Raw genomic sequence first — 21,829 nt, 5'->3', positions numbered from 1 at the left:
CTGTTTTTTCTGCGTGTAGCAGAGCCTCACCTATTTCCTCCTTGAGGTCTATTTCAGCAGTTGTAGGGTGAACGATGCCTTCTACTTTCATGGAGCCAATATGGCTGATGTCACTCTGTGTCAGAGAAAGCTGTAAAATAATAATGAGGGAGTAGAAAAAAGCAAAATAGTAATCCAAGTGCAAAATCATTTTCACAGCAAAACATTAAAATGAAAAAAAGCTGGATTCAGTCTTTGAGATCAGTAGTTTTATTGTGTTCAATATGTATGATTCTGATTTTTAGCCTTTAATTAATTTGTACACCACTCATTATTTTGCAATATGCCCACAGCTTGGAAGCTTGCTCCAGAGGAAGCTACTGCTAGAAAATTCATGTTCTAGCATCACACTTTGAAAAGAAAAAAGGCTGACATCAGAAATACTTTTGTTTAAAAAGAAAAATACTGAAATTTAAAACCTTTTCTCCTGTAGAAACACTTGCCCCAGTAAAATACTGTAGGGGCTGAGAAAAAGGGCTGAACACTATCCTGATCTATAAAGGCTTCATGACCCAAGTAATTAATTACCTTTTCAGTTCCTGGCATAAATAAAATAAGGAATGTTTTACCCACCCACGCATTTGGATATAGGAACTGGCCAAAACCTGATGTCTTAAGGTGCTCAAAAAAGGCTGCTCCCCAGATTTCACAGCCTCATCACTTTGAGCAACAACAGAGGATAGAAACCCTAAAAAACATTATAAAAAGACTTTACAATTGCTGAACATGTGCCCAGCACACCTCACTTCTTCCAAGGTATGCTGTAGTATTTAAGTCCTAACAAGAACAACATGCACTGTCCATCTTAGAGAAGGAAGTGAGAACCTGCACAGATTTTGGAGGAACTTAGGACAGGACTGAGCTGTAAAAGAGGAGATCCAAGTTTCATGTATTTTGCCGGATTACTGCTTTTAGCAATCTTTTGGATCTAGTATGTGTCTGGCCCATTCTAGACCACTGCTTTAGCAAAAGATGGGATCAGGCAGACTGAACTCTTAAGCGCTGCTTCATACAACAGGGTACACCATCAGTACAGGGGGCTTACAGAAGCAGTTTCAGGAAGAACACTTTTTCCAGATGACCTTACTGTTGGAAATAATAATAATAAAAAAAATCTTTACTATATTTCCATAGTTAAATCAGTAAGAAAAACTCCAGTTTCATTCAGAGGGTCCACAAATTAAGGAGGGCAAAAAACCTCCCTCTTGGTGAGTACAGGCAGGAAAAAAATTAAAAAGGACAGACAGCTGGCTGGACACCAAGGACATGCAGGTATTTTGGTGGGACAGTTTTGTAATTCTGGCCAGGCAAGGTGTCACAGTCTGTGCTGAGATGGAAAGTAGGCATGCCCTGCAGCTCTGGTGAGATCCTCAGTTTGAACAGTGAGAGAGCGGCGCCCCACAGCCCACTTTCAGATGAAGTACCCAGGCTTCTGGCACAAACCAACATGTGGAAGTTCTGGGTGATCCTGGGACCTGGCCCAGAAATACTCTTTTATATATAATAAATAGCCTAGAAGGTTAAACTTGGTTTGGCAGTATGCCAGGCACAATGAAGCCAAGTCCAAACAACAAAACTCTAGTACAGCTTAGGCCAAGAAATGAATCAGTATGGCTCTCTATAGAGAAGAGAGGCTGACTAGCATTACTCTTGGAAATCTTTTATCTGCAGACATATTTTTTGAGACCCTTTACCCTACCCATGACTTGAGTGAGTTTTGGCCTTAAATTTGGCACCGCTAAGGGAGAATGAAGAGAAGATTTTGTACTGGTGTTAGATCAAAAGCATCCTTCTGTTTATGCTAGGCTCCATTGCTGTGATCCCAATCTGTTATAGCTTTGTATTACCTTTTGTCCTGGCACAAGGCTCTTGGAGGACAAGATAGTGAAACCATCCCCAGGTCCATCTTCAGATGTTGAATTTGAAGCTCCTTCTTTTTCGTTGTCCTTTTGTTTGTTCTATTTGAGGGGACAAAAAAGCAAGAACTCTCAAAGGAAAGGAAAAAAGAAAAATCAACATTTACCATTAATCAGTAACTGATAGATTTAATCAGTTACTATCAATCTCATCTTCCTGGATCAATATATTACTCATAGCATTTTACTCCCCAAAGATTATGTAGCAACACAGGTCTTCACTGTTTATATAATGCTAAAACATCAGAGGTTCATCTGAGACATTACATACGTTTGTAGTCACATTAAGAGTCAGGGCACCCACATCCATCTGTAGCTTCATGAACAATTAAGGTTGTATTTACTGGTGGGTGGGTGCTAGTATATTTTTGGTGCTAACAGAGCAGAGCTCATACTAAATTCAACTTAGTAACTTAGTAACCCAGTCGAATGCTCCAATCTGAAGGAAAAAACAACAATCCTAAGTCTCAGCAAATAAATCATAGATCTGAATCCATACTGACAGGAGCAAGTCATCACACCTCCATATAAGCAGTCAGAATGACAAAATGAAACAATTAAGAGCTGAAGTTTGAATGCAAAATTCCCTTTACAGGACACGCTCCTTCCTGGTTCCTACCAGGACTGCAGGAGCATCTCCTCACATCTCTTAGTACTTACTCCAAGGTATATCAAGCAGCTAACTCTTCCCAACAAGTCCCAAACTCTGCATGTTCACAATTCAAAGAAAGGTGAGATCAATACACAGAGGCATCCTATTAGGCAAGCAACTCTGTTTTCCTTTTAAAAGTTGTTTCTGCATATTCTCAGCTATGGAAATGTATTAAAGCTAGAGGCCTCCAGAAAGATGTGCTTAACACAAGTTTAAAAAGCTTAGGTCAAAGCTTATTAATCCTACCCAATCAAAAATTTAGTAGTGTTTTAAGATGCACGCTCAGGAATGACAAACCACAAGCACTGAGCTGGGTTACTGCTTTTCCAAATTAAACCAGTTTGGATGGTGATAGAGAATGGGCAACCGTAAGGGAAGGTGTAGCGGTCAAATTCCAATTCATTTATTCTTCTTGCAACTCTTAAAACCCAATAACAACAGCACACCTAAGAACACATGAAACAAAGAACTTGTCATATGACATTTATGTACCATGTCAGGACAAGTTCTCTGGACAGTGAAAAAATCTTAAACAACAACCCAGTAACTGTATAAGGCTGAAGGCGTGACATCTCTCAAGTAGAACATGTTTTAAAATACAGTTTCCTTTATTCTAAAAGCTAGAGTTCACTGCCACACAGTTACTGTGGAGATAAAGAGATTCTACACAGTTGTCAAGAAAGTATTGCAAAGGGTGACATGGAAATCTGAAAAGTTTCCCTCAAAGCTTTAAAGCTTTTTATTATGAAAATTCATTTAAAAAATACTGTGTTTGCTTTTGTTTCTAAAGTTTAGAGTGAAGAAAAAATCCTGGTGTGTCTATTATCAACTCCTAACTCCCATTTCCAGTTGTTGCAAACAAACAATGCAGAAGCACTCCTTTACTCCTCCCAATAATCTTAGTTGGTTTTGATCCACTCCCTCTCCCACACCCCTGGCAATCCCATATCTGCCTCATGCTTACCTTTTTGGGTGTCCGGGCCTTGGTAGACTTTGCCTTCTTCCCACTCTTTTTGTTCACCATAGATTTCCTTCCCTTCTTCTCAGGAGTAGGGGAAAGGATGGTCTCAGATTTGCCTTTGGCACCCCGTTTCTTGGCTAAAAGTTCTGGCTGAATTCTGGGCAGGACACCTCCACTTGCAATAGTCACACCTTTTAGCAACTGCAAGGAGAAGTAGTGTAAAGGAGCACATTACAGATTCTTAGTCTGCACTCAAGCTATTTTTGCTGACTACATTACACATATGCAAGTAGAGTCCACACTTCCTAAAGCATTGCACCTTGTCTCTTTTATCATAAAAAAAGCCCAAAAACAAAACTCAAAAAACTATTAGGGAAAATATCCACAATAACAAGAAACCTGGCGGGTGACGGTCAGATCAGCCAGCACATCAGAGAACTCCATTACTGTACTGGTCACTCTTCTCTCTTCCAGTGCTGGTCTTGCTGCATACCTGCCTTTGGTGACTCACAAGCAGTGAATGAGGGTGAGAGAAGATAAGCGCCTGCAGGCTACTTTAAAAAATGATTGCACTACAGCCCTGCGCAAAGGACTGGTTGCAGATCTCTTTGGCAGGGAAACAGATTCAGTGAAAGCAAGTATGAGCCCTAAGAACCTGCTTTGCAGAGGTGAACAACAGGAATGGGCTGTGATATTATGTGGAAGACAGAGTCCAGCTAATTCCTAACGGACAACACCAGATCTAGTCCCCAGTTCACAGGCCAGTGACCAGTGCCATGGAGCAGGGAATGGGCTGGTAGTGCTAGAATGCTTTTCCCTCTCTCCTGGCCTCTCTTTTGGCTTTTCAGTCCTCTTGACTGGAAACAGAGCTAGATGACTTCATGGGCACCACGTTTTCATTATTTAAAGCAGTCAAATTAAGTGCAGGAATCTTTCAAAGTGTGAATGATGTCATACACCTTCACATGGGGCCAACCAAGAAGAGATCCTCTGATGCTAACTGAACCTTTCTGGCACCCCTGAATGCTGCAATTCACAGCCTATGCCATGATCTCTCTTCTCACTCAACAAGTTTAGCAGAAGTGATCCCACAAATGATCCTCAGAGTGGGAGCACTGCAAACCACAGTCTGGGCGCTAATGGGACTTGGGCATATGGATGGGGAGGCAGTCCTGGAGGCAGCAATAGCAGAGCGCGAGCCAGATCCCTACCTAAGATGGGCCTCACGGCCAGTATAATAGAAAACACACATTTCCACAGATTTTGGGAAAAGGTCTCCCATATGGCACATTTTCTTTAAGTATTGGATGTCCCTGAGGAAAAAATTAAGCATCAAGTTTACCCACTTCAACAGGACTCGCAGGCTACAAAAAAAGCAAAATTTATATCCAGAGGATTTAAGATGAGATCTCAGAACCTTCTTTTTTGTTTGCTTTCATTCAAGTGGGCACAATCTTGTCTTCTGCTCTAATAATTGTGTTCTCATTCATGTGTCAGACTAAACTGTTTCTAACCTTCCGTGGTAGCAGCTTCACTCATGCCACAGCACGTAACTCTCACACTGAAATGTAAATGGGTACCTGATTCAGTTCTTCATCATTTGCAACTGCCAGGAGGATGTGTCTGGGGGCAATTCTTCCTTTCTTGTTGTCTCGTGCTGCATTTCCTGCTAATTCTAGAATTTCAGCTGTAAACACAGAGATAAAAATGAGTAACAAAAACGCAGCTTATGTACACCCTGTACACACATTTTACATTCCTTCTTAATATCCATTTACCTTTCCAGGGGTGTTTCCCAATTTAAATGGTCTTTGCTACAGAAAGGCAGAAAGCAAGCCACACTCAATGTATTTGTAAATTTATGTAAAATAATTTGTCCTTCCTAACTCCCTAAAGGACAGCTAGCAGAAAATATGCTAAGCTCAGTTCACATAACTTCTTTTACGAGTCTCAAGTCAGAATTCTCTTTCAAAAAAAAAAACCCAAGAAACACTCTATAAAAATGTACATGAGCAGTCCAAACGTTTAGCAGAAACCCTGTAACAATGAAACAGTAAAGCATGCAATGAAACCCCAAACCTAGTACAGACAGTTCTAACAAAACAGCAAGGATTCTCAGGACCAGGTAAGACGAAGACTGAGGTGCATTTAAAGAAATACTTTGAAAGCCAACAAACTAGCCAGGCAATGCTGCAATTCTGCATTAAAAAGCATTGAAAATCTGTGAGAAGCTTCATTTCAGAACAAGATATGAAAGGTTTCACTTAGATGCAAGCAGAGACAATGTAAGAGCTTCAATGCATGAACTATTCGTAGAAAGTTCCTTCTACATCTCCGGGAACAGAAGGTCACTTCAAAAGTAGTTTCTCTAAATTTGCAATAACATTTATACTGTGACTAAAGTCACTGAGCTTTTTCTAACTGTTATAGAGGAAACATAGACACATCTTTCTGAGTTTATTTAAACTGTAGCTATCAGTATAATTCATTAACTTACAGAGTTTGGCCACTACTCAGAAGTTACTTCTCATGTACCCTACTGAAACACAAAGAAGGAAGGAGAAGGGAACAGTTTTTCTCCAAATAATCATAAAAAATTCATATTCACACCTTGTTTCATTTTAAAAGTATCCAGCATCCCTGCCTTCCGCTTTTTGTTTTTGTATTTACATGTCAGTAACAGGGGTAAGACAGTTACAGCCCATCAGTGTTCTATTAATGATATCTTACTCCTTTTTATCAACTAAATAAAGAACTGTAACTATTATAATAAGAGGAACTTTCATGAAAAATCTAATGGAAATCTATAGAATGCTCTCTGGCTAAAATCCAATGGATTTCAACAAGAGGGTTAGTTCATGGGAAAAATACAAGCTTTTAATTTCACTCAGAATAACAAAAGTACATACTTGTCATCCAGTTTTCACTACTATACAGCATACATACTTAACTGAATGTTGGAGATGTAAAAGCCATTGTTTAGAATTATGTGCATATTCACAGTGACTTGTTTAACAAACGGCCAGTGTCTGTTGAAAGTTTTCACAATTATTCATGCACCACTTTCAAGAAACATTATTCAAGTTGCAGAGACAAGCACTTAAATTTTAGGAAATATTAGAACCGTGGTTGCGGTAACTAGGTCACTGCTACGAGGAAAAAGCAGTATACGATCGAACAATCAGAAATAGCATCACACCACAAATACACACTGGGCCTACATTAAAAGTCAGGCCAGCAACCTTGGCTCTGGCATTTCCTAACTTTGGAGTGTTTTAAAGAAAGACACTGAAAAGACACCCAGCTATATTAACCCCTGTGGGGGCTGCAGGGCTGGAAGTTTCAGACCCACGTCCCAGACCTCTGCCAGTGGAGCTAATGGAGCAGCAGACAGCAGGAACAGATTGCCATCCATTGTGCAGACCAGCAAAAAGCAAGAAAAGAGACCCAGACTTCTCCAGTGGGTTTTGCAGATGTGTGCTGATAGCAGAGGAAAATTGCATCGGGGAGGAGAAAAAAAAAAAAAAGCAACACATACTTACCTGCGTGGTAACCGAAGTTCTTTCAGATGTGCCAACAACAGGCACATCCTGCTACCTGTGTGCTCACCCCACTCCCCCAGGTTCTGGGTCCTTTGGCCAGCAGCATCCTGATGGTGCACTCAAATGTCCTCTGCCTAATGTTAAGAGCAAAAAACGCAGAACACTCAAATGCCAGCCATCCACCACGGGACACCGGGAAGAAGGGAATCCAAGGCAGAGATGATGTATGGCAGACTGTGGAATATGCATATAACTTAATCAAAGGATGCCAATTACTTGCATAGGTAAATAATTGCCTTACCTCCTTCTAATGATTGTTTATATGCATATTCTTCTAATGCTGGAGGCAGGGACTCATAGTTTTAAGAATATAAAATGCACTTGCAAAATGCAACATCAAATCTGGAGGCTTGAGCTATCACACTGTCTGCTGATAGTGACAGATCCCTAAAGAAACTGCTTTACATTTCAAGTAGAAACATCTTTACAGCTGAGGTTACCGAAACTCTAAGACAACCAGTCTGAGAATATAGGTCCTATGAGAAAGTCCTATACTATAACAAGCTCTCTTGAAATCAGGCATCTTGATATTCTCAGACATAAGTTGGTTCTACTTTACGTGCTCTCAGCAGCAGGCATTCAGAATTAAAGTGAAATCTGAAATAATCTTGCTTCCCTCAAGATTCAAAATCCACAAAGATGCCTCCACACTAGAAGCATAACTTCAAAAATCAGACATCTTCAGCACAGATGGCTACAAGCAAACTAGCTCATTCACGCACTCCAGTTTGCCTTGGCCTCAGACAGACATCGAATGCTGGTCAACAGAGTAATGCCCAGAACTACCCACTGACTCTACACAACACCTAGTATTTTTAAAGGAGCCTTTTCTCCTCTTTGATAAGCACTTGGGACAAGGGAAGAACATAACTGTCCTCCAACAGCCACAGGCAGCAGCCAAGCTATGACCTGAATAGGATTACATCTTCTCATCCTGTGACATACAGGAAAAAGAGGTTTCTTTAGCTGATGGATCAACAGATTTGGAGTGTCTGGGAACTAAAAGCATCCTAGCCAGGCCAAAGCTATTTGTTCAGTTGAGCTCAGTCTGTTTTTGTGAAGTGCTCAGCTGGGCTGATAAGAAAGATATATGAGACCTAGTGATAGCAGAATTGGAAGGATTTCAGATAGGTTATCTTGTTTTCCACTTCCCTTTTAGGATAAGTTGTGACAGTTCCTGTTACGTTACCACATACAAATCTACCAATAATAACTTTGCTCTGAAAAAACATATCCGATGATGGGAGTCCTTGGTCCTCCATGTGCAAGTGGAAAAGTATCTGTTTGATTTGTCTCTTGACTACAGATGAATACAACAGACAGAAGAGTATGCCAGTTGCTGTCCTTTGAAGGACAAAGTATTTGCTGGTGGTGTATTCTGCCCTCGTTTAAAGAAGATGGCTTTCCATTGACATCTTCCATGAGTTCTTCTGACCAGCACACCATTCACATGCCTTCTGCTTCCTAATCAAGAGGCATCTGTATTCTTTGCCTACATTTGGGGAAGGTGCATTATGGGACACATGCAGTTGATATTTGATTTAAATTGCAAGGACTGTAGTCAGCCCCGTGCACACTCAGAGCATAGTCTGGCATGTGTCTGTTGTGAAGTCCATAAATCCAATGGGACCAAGGCCAATTTTTCATGAAGTTTTAACTCTGAAGCCAGTTGTGCTGGTTTTGGCTGGGATAGAGTTAATTTTCTTCATAGTAGCTGGTATGGGGCTAGGTTTTGGATTTGTGCTGGAAACAGCGTACATAATACAGGGATGTTTTCGTTATTGCTGAGTAGTGCTTACACAGAGCCAAGGCCTTTTCTGCTTCTTACACCACCCCACCAGCAAGTAGGCTGGGGGAAGGAGGAAGGGGGAGGACAGACACATTGACAGAAAGCCCTGCTTTCCTGGAGATGGCTGAACACCTGCCTGCCAATGGGAAATGGTGAATGAAGTCCTTGTTTTGCTTTGCTTGCGTACACAGCTTTTGCTGTACCTAGTAAACTGTCTTTGTCTCAACCCATGAGTTTTCTCACTTTTACTCTTCCAAATCTCTCCCCCATCCTGCTGGGGGCAAGTGAGCAAGCAGCTGCGTGGGGCTTAGCTGACAGCTGGGGTTAAACCATGACACCAGCCCAACACTGTTCCAGCAAAAACAACCTTCTGGATAGGAATTAAGCTGTAGATTTGCAGTATTATTCTCAAGCCTAACATATAAACAGCATAGAGAGATTAATAAAAAATAAAAAGGCCTTAGAACACTGATGAGATCTTCACATTAGCTAACTAGTTGAGGTAAAAGTACCTCATCTTGAGATACATTGCAGTGACTGCTGGCTCTAACAATGGGGTTGATAAGCCAAAGCACAGATTCGGCATTTATAATGGCTGTGGGGTGCAGCCACAATCTTGCATACAAAAGGAAAAAATGGGGATCCAGTAGCTTGTGACACAAAACATATACCAAAGCCAAAAGGCATGCGGCAACTGGGAATAAGGATGCTTAAGATGTATATGCACCATCCGGACAATGCTAGTCAAGAGGCTCAGTGCTTCCAGGCAACACAAATACAGGCCATCACAGGAGAATCGCTGGTCCATGCTAGGCCCTGGATGAACACAACCAGGCAGCTCTGGTCCTGTTTGACCCTTTCAGCCCCATCCACCTTGCCCCTATCCCAAGCCATGACTTGCTTTCTCAGCTCCACAGCCCCTCTCCTTTCCTTGGCAATCCACACCTGAGACTTCATTCTCAGTTGCCTTTCCTGGACAGTCTCCATTTCTCCATCTGCTTTTCTCAGTTGCAGTAATACTCAGGCTCAATCTTCCTTTCCAGGTTCTTCATTATCAGCACCCCCTCCATCCAATCCTTGCCCTATGCCCTATTTTTCCAACTTACTCTCCAGCTTCCTGGCAGGATTTTTGGACACTCCTTGCCATTCATTTGCCAACTAGTCATCAGTTCATCTCTCCTCGCTAGCCAGATCCATCCACAGCTCTGTCTCTAACACCAATATTCTTCTCCCATAACCATCGTCTCCCCAAATTGTTATGAGCTGTTCTCAGTCTCCTTCTCTGACCAACGTGGAACCTGTTCCCAGTCTGCTTATCCAGGTAATTCCAGCTTGGTCTTCCCACCTCACAGCCAGTAAGTAGGATTAGCCTCTCCTTCAACTCCTGTTCACGTACTCCCTGCCTCCAGTCCCAGACCTCTTGCCACCCGCCTCTGCGCAGCTTTTGCCTTCACATCAGAGACCTTCCTGCCCTGTGCTGCCCAGCACCACTGAGACCACAGAAAGCCCACTGTCTGCTCTCAGTGCTGTGACCAGGAGCAGCCGGGGACAGCAGTGAGAGGGAAAATCCTTCTGAGCACCTGTAGCCATGGGCAGAAGCACATGCAGCCACTGTGAGGAGCAGCCCACGTGCAGTCCTGTCACATGGAGCTGAGGGGTTGAGGCATGCTCCATTGCTCTGGGGGGACGATGCACAGGCAGTCTGGGCAGCACCAGGAGCTGAGAGAGGCCAGAGCATGCTCAGTGAGGACCAAGTCTTTGGAGATTTTAGCTGTTAAAATCAAAAGAAGTCTCTGCTGAGCATGAGCAATCTGGTTTTTTTTCCAAAGTTACAGCCTGGCAAAAGAAAGCAGAGTTCTCTGAGATGGCAGAGACCACCCTTCCCCTTTCGTAAAGCATCAAGTCTCTGCTCAAATGCAGAGAAGCACCCAGGCATTGAGAGGCAAAGTTGTCATGAATGCTTTAACTTAATAAAAAACCATGGTTCAACTTGCTTCTGTGAAACAGTTAAAGAACCAGACTCCCTTAGTTCCTCCCTCCCAGATTTAGCCTGAAGCAGTTCCCCTGTATGCAGGCATTCAGCCTGAGTAGCCATCATTTCATAGTTGCAAGTCCATGAGAGAAAACTGGAATTTGTAATAGGAAGTATTAGATAACGTTAAGAAATGTTACCAGTTTAATACATAACACCCTCTTTGGCCTTGGAAAGCCACATTTTGTTTCTAAAGGCTTCCCAAAACCAAAGACTATATTCACACATACATATTAGGAATAACTAGATCAGCAGGGTTAGATGTTGCAACACTAGTTTTTAATTGAACTATCCACCTTTATAATCTTTTCAAACAAAACTCTGGATAGGGCACAGAAACTTTGGTTTGGAAAGACAAGCAATAGATGTTTGCTCAGAAACATTACTCCATTCTATTACAATATATACAGGGTTGAGACAAGATAGGGTTCTCTCTCTGCTGAACCAAGCAGCCTAAAATAGCATTCCCTTACAATTTATGTGGGCCCCCAGCCTACACATCTAGCAATTTTCTTGCCTGGTTGACTACACATTCTTTTTTTTCCTAAATCAAAGCATAAGCCCACACATAATCTGCCCTTACCATATTAATGATTTAAATTAAACTGCACTTACTAGCCAGAAGCAGAGCCAAGATATACACTGTTCTAGTTCAGATATTAGGTAAACAGTGCTGTGCTGTATGTTATAAAATGATGACCATAACTCAGTCTGCACTACTGAAGTGCTCCTGTACCAGACGTGCTGTTGACAATTTATTACTACACCTTGTAATAATTGCCACAGCTCAGAACAAGCATCTCCAAATGTTTATCCTAGAAACTCCTTTGAATGCTTGCATCCCTGTGGAGTGGGAAAAGAAAAAAAGTATTCCTCCCCAGGCTGAAGGTCAACAGAGTCATTATGCAGCATGCTATTCAGTTATAAAAGTTAGAGCAAATTCCAAACCCCACGTAATATGGTTTTGATCTTGCAATACCCAAACATCCAGAAGTCTGTAGATGACTTCTAAGTGATTCACAATTGATGATAAAGCAAACATGCCTTACTGTAGAGAAATTCATATTTATGACATTCCTGAAGAGGCCTGAACCACCACTAGAAAACAAACGGGCCTACCAACAAAAACAAGGTTGAAAAATCACTGTGGCAGAGCAGGGGAGCTACAAGAGCTACGAATCCTCCATCTCCACCTTTCCCTCTAACTCCCTGCAGTCTCTGAAGCATTCCCGCTGAATAGCGCTCCATGTCGCAGACAACTAAACAAGCTCTGCAAGTCACAGACTTCCCCATGGCACAACTGCACCAGCTCCACTGAGAGATTTCTGCAGTTACAAGACTTCATTTTTCACGTATGAAACTGTATTGTGCAAATATGAGTATACATATGTTCTTAACGAAGTGAAATACATTCTCTAAAATCACTTAGAGAACTGATCTTTATCATTAAATGATCTTAATATAAACATGTTTGTTCTTACACAGTAAAAAAAAAAAAATCAAATGAGTTGGGGAGATGCTCACCATCTTGGATTTTGATTCTGCTTTTCAGTAGTGTTTTGTTTTATTTTAAAACCAGCTCCTTTTCTGGACTTATCTCTTGAAGGAGCTGGGGGTGAACATAAATGCAAGCTTAAACATTTTGTTTACATTTCTTCCACATAAACAATACTTTTTCATTCCAACTCCAGAAGTAGCCTCAAAAAAAAATTAAAAAATCCATTCTCATCCTGCAATTAATCATCACAAACGTAGAAGTTTCTGTAACATGTTATTAGGCATCATCAGAAATTTAATTTTAATAGTGAAATTATCACTATTTCAGATTTTCTCCATACCTTTGAAAGAAAATAGTGCTTTTATTGTCTGGTAGCTAGAACAAGCTTTCATGTGTAAAAAAGACAGCAATATTTACATAAAGAGTGGCTCACTGTCACATTGACAACCAGGCTCCATGCAAGCTTCTTCCATGCCACTTTGGCAATAAACTGTGCTCCTGAAACACAACCCGCTCAACTAATTCCATCCAGGCTTGTGACTCCTCACAGATTCTCTAATGCACCTCAGTCTTGATCTGTAACACCTAAGCAACCTGAACCAGAATCCTCTCTCCACCAGGCATTGTAACAATTTGCTAAGGTGCTATTTTCCACAATTAAATAAGAAACTGAGCAGATACAATCGTAGGACAATCTGAAATACTGCAATATATCACAGTATATTGCAGTATATTATATCACCATGTGACACCTGCCCCTTCTTCTGAGGTCAATTTCAGAAAGGAAGGGAGAAGAAAACTTGGAGTATGTGGGAAGATTTAAACCCTGAAACAGTTTCTTTATAACACTTAGACAAGCCAAAAGCATTTTTAAAATACAAATGAACAACCTCCATATTTCATAACACTTTGATGCTATAATGCAAGGAGAAATGCAGCCAGTGAAACAGAGTTTCTTCACTTAAAAAGCACAATAGACATACAAGGTAGGTTTGCACTTTTTTTTTCCTTCTTTCCTGTTATTCACATTCAGGTGTATCAAAAACCTAATTCATACCAGTTTTCTCTTGGACAGAAACTACCTAGATGTGACTCCTCACTCTGCAAAGCAATAAAAAAAAAATAATCTTTCCAGCTAGTGACCAAGCATAGTGCTTCTAAAGGAGAAAATTTCCATCCTCAGCCTCTTCAAGAAGCAAATTAACCTCCTTAACATTTTAAGAAAATTTCGACAAATCCTGCACTTGCAGAGCCTGATTTTCAGAAGTGCTGAACACAGTTGTATCCCATCCCACGGATATCCCTGGCTTCTGTGTGCGATCAGCACTTCCAGGATCAGGTTTTTGGTTTACCTGCTAGGTACTCTATGACGGCTGCCATGTAAACTGGTGCTCCAACACCTATCCGGTACTTGTATGTTCCTTTCTTTAAGTAGCGCATCATCCTCCCCACAGGAAAAATAACACCTGCCCTGCTTGAGCGTGAGAGTTTGGACATTTTCTTCTTCCCACTTCGGCCCGACATTTTGCAGCTTTGTGCTTTTCAATTTGCTGGTGATTCTTATCGCCTTGCTGTAATCCAAAAGCTGCAAGAGAAAAGAAACGGGACTGGTGTTCAGCATGGGAGAAACATCTTTATAGACTATCTTGTTCTTCCCGAAGAAAAAATCCAAACCCATTCTCAATACCTGTTAAAGCTGAGGCATTATTCATTAAAAGTTGGATAACTGGAACATTTGCTATAGCTTTTCTTTTGACTACTGCACTGTCACTGTAGCAATATCACAGAAAAAGTGGTTTGGAGAATATAAAATAAAAATGAAACACACATTAAATGAATCTTTAAAAAATAAACACAAAACCAAAGCACACCAAGGCAGACATCCGCAGCATGGAAGATTTCCATGCTCATTGTTAAGTTTAGCAAGTTATAAACAGCTGAGAAAAACTGGCACAATGGACAGCATTAAACAAGCTGAAAAAGAGATACTGGTGCCACCTATAAGTAGAGGAAGTCATACTGCTCACATAGGAGAAGATAAACCTACCTACAAACACACTGCTTCGTCACAGGTCTTTTATACAAGGAATTTCAATGCATGGCTGCAGAGGAGAACCAGGCAAGCGGCTATTCTTCAAGCACCTCCCCTCACACTGCTCTGGCCTCGGGAACTGAGCCCAGGGCGCCAGCTCACAGGCTTTACCACTTTCATAATTTTCCCTGGATCACCTTCACAGCAGCTCCTGGGAGCCCCAGAAGCCTTCCTCCACAGAGCTAAGGGCAGGTCTTCAATCATCTTAAAAGGACTGGGTACCAAGTTTTTCTGTCCATCAAGCTCCCTGACGATGTGTTTTTTCCCTGCATTAAGAGGCAATCTAGTCAACACACAGGAGCAAAGAAAACAAATCTCATTTTCTCCTTGTTTTTCTGGCAACTGTGAGATTTCAGGTAAACGGATGACAAACCCCAGAGTCAGTCACTCCAAAGGGTGCATGTGATCATAGTTACACCCCGTAATTCTCATTATCAGTCAATTAACAGGGAAGTTCTAACTCTGTTTACAAAAATTGTTTTTAACTCCATTTTAATAGCTGCGTTGGTGGCCTAATTATGATCCTGGTTACTCCTCTGAAGTAAATGAAAAGCATGTCTGCCACAGATGGTATTTCTGTCAATGAAGGTACAGCTACTTAATTCACAGTATTCATTCACCTCAAAGAAACAAAAGGATAGAGATAGTTTGAAGAACATTATGATGACTTTAAGTGATACTGTTAAAATTTATCACAATCTGCATTTTAAATAGACTTTAAAAAAAAGTCTTTGGACACCACTGCAAGCCCTTGAGAACAATCAACATTCATCTGAGGAGGGCACAGAAATCTGTGTTTCATTCTTATCCTGCTTATTACAAATCAAGTGCATATACAAGAGGGTCACCTGTCCCATACGAAGGCAGACATTCACAGAAACCAGCTCATCCGTAACAGCCAAAGTCAATGGTGGGTTTCTACAATAACCTAACCTGAACACTGGTTTCACTTATGATATATCAAGGAAATAAAATCACCACAGAGTCTGCACAGATCTAAAAACACCTGGTGTGTCCTTGTCTATCAGACAGATAAGTTTTTCTTTCTGCATGCAATATATTACATGGGCACGATAACAAAAATTGGGAAAGATTAAACTATAGGATGCGGACAGCTCAAAATTGATGCTGCTCATCATCCCACTCAGAGTTCCCTGCTGCAAACTGCCAACATGGAATCATGAGTGGTGGTAAAAGAGTTCATAAACTGCTGCTTGTAAGTGTGGATTAAAGGCAATGGCCACTTCAAACAGATTCAAGTGGAAAACATTCCCAAGCAATCCATTAATTACATCAATGAGGAGTAACCAGTTGTGTAGGACAGGGAAGAATTGCTAGGAAGCAGCTCTGCTGATTACAACCAGCAGGTTACAGCGAGGAGGAAAAAAGAGAGCTGTTGTGGAATGGCAAACCTTGCATCAAGGTGTATAAGCAAGAGGACAGCCAGCGCTGAGCTGAGGAGCTACGTCCAACCGCAGATACCACGCTTCAGGCATGTGTGGCAATGAGTATCCAGAGGAGGGTGAGAAGAATGATCGGATGTCTGTCACAAACTAAAAGGGAAGGCAAAAAGAAGTGTGGCGATATGATAACAGTCTTTAGAGATGTAAAAGGCTGCCTCAAAGGTAGATGGAGTAACTGTTCTCTATAAAAGTGACAGGAAAAGAGCAGGACTCTTACAAGAGCTGTGTAGCAGACAGGAGAGCGGAGCACTGGACTCAGACAGGGAGGTGGCAGAATCTTCCCACCAGGACAACTTTAAAACAGTTAGAGAATATATGTCAGAAACAGCACAGGCAGCATTGGAGCTGCCTTGGGACAGGAGGCTGGATGAGGTGATCTTCCTCTAGCCCTCATGCTCAATGAAGTTTGCAATTTGTGACAAACCCTTTAGAAACTTTCATTTTCATATTATGCTACTGATTAACCTTTATAAAACGTCCTTTTCAGTTCATGATAACTGACATTCAAATTAATGAATAAACGGAGGCTGGGAATTAGGTTTCTAGCCATCTGAGGGGCAAACTTCTGGAGCAGCCTTTTCTTATGAGTAATATGAGCAACAACAACTCATTTTAAGGTGGAACTTAATAAACACATGCACTAGGCTACAATCTGATTCCTGCAATACCACCAGGCCAGTTTCATCACCTGAGAGTTTAGTCCTGCACTGAAATCCCTACAGAGAGCCACGCTGAAAGACTACACTACAAACAACCACATATCAAAATCACATTAAGCTAACCTCTCATATATTTGCTCCCATAGTACCAAATCCCAGCTGCGTGTAAATCAATGAAAAAAGCAACATCATGAGGTTGCATCCACAAAAAAAGACTGTGGTTGCACTTGATCTGATAGAAAATCAAAACCTATTTGTATAACTAAGCACACTGCTCTAGGGCATGCTGTTGCATTATATCCATTTCTGTTTAATTAATCACTTCTAGCTCATTCTTCTGTTGCCTCACTGAACTTTCCACCTCTATCTCTACGCCTTTCACAGCCACCCCCCCGCCCCCTTCTCTCACAGCAAGTCCCAACCATTTTTTCCCCTGCTGCCAAGGCAACCTTTGGAATCCCAAAACATTTTTCCAAATACGCTGCAGGTAACAGATCTGGTATGTTTGCAGAAGTTTGTGAGAGCCTAAATACAAAAGAGTTTTCAAAACTCTCTCTCTTTTTTGCAACTCACATAGACCAGGGTATAATGGGAAGTGACATATACAACGGCATGTTCTTGTCTTGTATCTTACAGGAGGTGATTTTTGGTAGGAAAAGCAAGCTATAGCATAGTCACATCTACTAGAAAACAATTCCTGTGGACCTGGACAAAGAAATGTGGTATGCTGGGGCCGCTAACTATGCTAGGCACCTTGGAGGGCAGACACTAAGGGAATGGTTCACAGGCTCAAGTGACTGTCAGCCTTTGGGATCTTGAAGCTCTCTCACACAGAAGAGCTACAGCTGGTCTGCAGCAAGGCCCCAGGGGTTCGGGGCCTGCCATCTCATTCCTCCCAGAGGCAGGGGTTCGGTTTACCTTGGAGGACACACACCAGCTCTGCCCTGACATGTTACATCATGCACTCACCTGAACTGCTCCAAAGCTGCAAATAGCTGAAGAGCTACAAGTTGAGCACTGCTGTCCTAATTGTTCTCTTCGGATGATACAGGCAAGCATCCAGGGCTTATCAGTTGAAAAGGACTTAAGTCTACCCACATTAGTTCCCTCACCGCCAGCTGATTCATTGTCTCTATCTTCATCCTTATAAACTACAGTCTCCACAAAAAACCACAGCCATGTCATTTATATGAAGTCCATGCTCGCTGAGTTAGAACTGCATCTATATCTGGCTACCAAAACATCATGAGGCTTGGGCAATTTAAAGCAATTAATGTTTCCAATCCCTTAATTGGTCTCGGCACACTCCTACTCTGCCATGACTCCAACATCCCTGTGTTGCTATGGGGGATTTAGTAGCTACCAGATCCCCCAGAGCTCTCTACAATACAATGAAAATACGGTAGACTTTTGCAAGCTGGGCCTTCCTCTGTGAATTAAGTCCTCTTCAGAACCCAAAACAACCAGCAATATTTTCCTTCTGCCTGCTGGAAAAAGAGCTCTACCTCCTTGCCACTGTCAGGAGGGTCCTTCCACTACAATGCTACCACCCTGTTTTCTCCACCATGGTTATCTGCAGAGAGTGATGATTGCTGGACAAGGACACTGGAACAACAGACTGCCCTGGGACATTCCTCTCATTGTGGTAGAGTTTACATCCCACACCACATCCCGATGGATCGACGTTTACCAAAACCACTTTCTAGTCCTTCCTACACAGATGCTCAGAAGAATAAAATGATCACCTTTAGGCAGTAAGTACGCACATAATTTTTAGAAAACTAAGAATAACCTGCAGACACAGAAACAGACTGTGACCTCCAAGCAAGCCTGAACTTGAAGAGCTGGTCAAGAAGTAGTTTCAGAGATTAACATGTCAAGATCTGGCAAGAAAGCATGGATGCACCTCAAAGTTCACTATGTTAAAAAATGCCCTAAGATACACCAAATCTAAGTTTTTCTCTAAAAAAAAAAAAAACCAACAGAAAACAGTAAAAGCAAGCAAGCTAAGTTTGCACAACATAGCACCAGAACTTTTGCAACACTGGTGGAGAAAAGTAAACTCTGGCTGTTGCTTTTCACATCCCAGATCATACACAGGACAGAGGCAAGCTAACAGCTATACCAAATACAAAATGCACGCTAGCAACTAGCTATCACTAAATATTTGAGCAATGATTAGGCAAATTCCCAGTCAGATTAAAACAGCTGACATTGCAGCTTCTGGACTTTACAGGTGGCTACAATGTCATCTGGCAGACTAAAATTTAGCAATCAGTGCCAAGCACCCTCCCACAGACAACCAGAGGTTCAGGAGCAGACACCAGAAGCTCACACAGGCTAAAACACTCGGGCACAGCTGGATGCCAACATCAGTGGCCCAGCTTGCAGAACTAACATCCAAGCCTTTGCAAGGCTTCGTACCAGAGACATTTCTACCAAATTTATTCACCAGTGATGCCTTGGGCACCATTTCCAGGTGGTTCACACGTGCTTGGTGTCTAGCGGTCTCGACTTCCAAACATTGAGAAAACTTGAACTCAGCAGGGAAAGACTGAAATCAAGGACACACAGGACTATCAGCACACCCGCACTTTCCTCATCACCAGCTTAAGGTCTATTTGAACAGGTTAACAAGCAATCCAAAGACTAGGGGCCAACTTAAGACTGCACACTCATATACAAGTGCCGCTTTGTGAAAATAACTCAGAAGACCCAAAGCAGAAGCTTGTTACCCAAATAAACTGGTAAGGCACAACCAATGTGCACACATAGCTCTATTCAGTGGGAAGCCTCCTGGACTGAACCTACTCCAAATCAAGACACAGAGCACATTCCCACTGAAAGAAGCTTCACGGGCACTCTGAAGCCAGAAAAACCCGGGGATCCTTGCAGAGGCAGCTTCCCCTCACAAACCGTAGAGGCTGACCCCCCCCATGGCGCAGCAGGCTGAGGGGACAGGCCTCGACATTGACTCAGACCGATTCTTCTATGACCTTGCTGAGAACTGCCGAGCTCACCGAGGCCAACCCGCTCACAGCCAGAGCCACCTAAAAGCCAGACGGACAGACCCGACCCGCCCCACCGCTCCCGCAGCCCGTCCCCAGCGGCCCAACGCTGCCCACTGAGGAGCGCGGCCGTTACCGGCTGTTAAGCGGCCGCTGGCAGCCACAGCCCCACCCCACGCACGCGTCGCGCACACCACGCCGTTGCCTGGACACACCCGCCCCGCCCACTCCCCTCAGAGCAACCGGCGCGCGCACCCATTGGCTGCCCGCACCGCCGGGAGCGCGGCCCGACGTTGGCGTGCACCGCCCCGCTCGCTGATTGGCCAGCGCGCCGGCCACACCTACGCGAAGGGCGGTCGCAGCGGAGCCCGGGCTAGGAGGAAAAGCGCCGATTGGCCAGAAGCCGAAGAGCGACGGGAAAGGGGCGGGGAAGCGCGGAGGCGCCGCGTGCGCGCTCCGCTGCCGGACGCGCAGGCGCCCTGAGGGGCGGCGGAGGGGGGAAGTGGCCGTTGGCTTTCCCGCGCAAACGCTCCCCCCCCCCCCTCCTTCCCCTCAGCGGGCTCGCTCCCGCTGTCACGGAGGCTTCGCTCGCCGCCTGCGAGGGGCGGCCGTGGCCGCCGCGAAGCGCGCCCCCGGAACGGGAAGTGTCTGCGGCTTCGCCTGGCTGCGGGGCTGAAGGGGGAGGGAGGCAGCGAACGAAAGCCGCAGGCCCCCAGGGAGGTCTCGCGCCCCCACCCCCACCCCGCCCCCCGGGGCCTGCCCCTCGCGCCGCCGCCGCCTCGCGCCCCAACCGTCGCCCGCGGCGGTTCCTCCCCACAGCCGCACCCCCTCCCCACACGCCCCCTTCCCCTCACGGCGGCCGGTCGCTGCCCCCGCCCCGGCCATGGCTGGTCACTCCCGGGCGAACCGCGGAGAAAGGCAGCAGCGGCGGGAGGAGGAGGAGGTGGGTCGGGCGGCTGGGAGCGGGGAAAAGGAAGGAGAGGAGCGGGCCTCGCCGCGGCCCCGGAGCCCCCACGCCGCCGCTCCCCTCACCTGCCGGCGCCCGCCGCCGCCTCCTTCTTCTCTTCCCTTCCTCTTTTTTCTTTTTCTCCCCTTCTTTTCCTCCTCTCCTTGCACCCCCTCCTCCCCCCCCTTCCCTTTTTGGCTCCCCCACCCCCCGCCCGCACCCTTGCTCCGCCTCAGCCGCCGGCTCTCTTCCCGTATTGTATGTTTCAATGGCGATGGCGGCGGCTCTCCTCTTGAGGGGGGGGTGGAAGGGGTTTCCTCCTGCTCCGCATACCGCCTCTAGGAGGAGTCACTGCAGCCCGGGCCTGCAACAACCCCCCTATCGCTGCCGCCCTCCCAGACATCGCGCCGCTCCTCCTTGCCCGGGCCCCAGGGCTGCTGCTGCTGCTGCCGCCTTCCCACAGGCACCCCTCTCCCCGCCTCTTCCATCACTCCCCCCCCCCTCCCCTCCCGCATGCTCAGGAGAGAAAGGGCTCCCCTGACCCCAAGTCCCCAGGAGATGCTGTGTTTGCATTAGTCGGGAGCATAAAGGAAGAAAGCCCGGCTTCCCATCCTTTCCCCGGTCACGGGATAAAGGAGTTAGGAGCCGTAGAGGTTTCAAGGCAGTCCCAGCTTGGGCTAATGCTCGAGGATAGGTTTTGAGGCGTCTTCCGCCCACCCTGCTCCGTTTTTGTTAGGAAGGGAGCCGCCCATCCCTATATCCCTTAGGCAAGGTGACCTGTGCGTCTTGGTACGGTGCATCTAATCCAAATGTTCCAGCAACCCCAAACTGGCTTAAAACGGCCGTAACAAAGAGTACGGGCAGCTCTTTGTGTCTTGTTGCATTGGAGCGTTTAAGGCATTCGCAAGCTTTTCAACTCGGCCACGAGGGCTGCAAACTTAACTTGCTTTCTAAATGAAAGCCGAGGGTTTTCTTTTTCCCTGCAGTTGCACGGATTCAAGAACTTGAGCGCTAGGATACGCAAAAAGTGATTGTATTACAAGTCTCACAGTATGTCTGTTGGCAGTGCCAAGTATGTGATCAGAGACTGATGCAAACAGAAGAGTGCAGGGCTACACCTCTTAAGCTGATCTCAGGGATATTTTTACATGAAATTGGGTTTGTATTGTCAT

General features: G+C 44.3%; 1 protein-coding gene across 4 annotated transcripts in view; it reads right to left on the bottom strand.

Moving 5' to 3' along the window:
* Positions 1-21,081, bottom strand: part of LOC129208501 (core histone macro-H2A.2) — a 28,635-nt gene extending 7,554 nt beyond the window's left edge. Inside the window, exons 1-7 of one of the 4 annotated variants that reach the window (XM_054831246.1) lie at positions 16,262-16,756; positions 15,994-16,134; positions 13,842-14,074; positions 5,149-5,255; positions 3,572-3,769; positions 1,887-1,997; positions 31-130 (exon numbers count right to left, since the gene is read on the bottom strand). In XM_054831246.1, coding sequence (XP_054687221.1) covers positions 31-130; positions 1,887-1,997; positions 3,572-3,769; positions 5,149-5,255; positions 13,842-14,013 — 688 coding nt within the window. In that variant the 5' untranslated portion in view covers positions 14,014-14,074; positions 15,994-16,134; positions 16,262-16,756. Of the gene's footprint in view, positions 1-30; positions 131-1,886; positions 1,998-3,571; positions 3,770-5,148; positions 5,256-13,841; positions 14,075-15,993; positions 16,135-16,261; positions 16,757-17,672; positions 18,013-20,743 lie in introns of those variants that run through there. The other 3 variants (XM_054831248.1, XM_054831247.1, XM_054831245.1) reach the window with 3 other exon arrangements.
* Between the last annotated feature and the right edge of the window lie 748 nt (positions 21,082-21,829).

Source organism: Grus americana, chromosome 7, assembly GCF_028858705.1.
Source record: "Grus americana isolate bGruAme1 chromosome 7, bGruAme1.mat, whole genome shotgun sequence".
NCBI lineage: Eukaryota > Metazoa > Chordata > Aves > Gruiformes > Gruidae > Grus > Grus americana.
The sequence above is the reverse complement of the archived record's forward strand: the minus strand, read 5'-3'. Positions and strand labels throughout refer to the sequence as shown.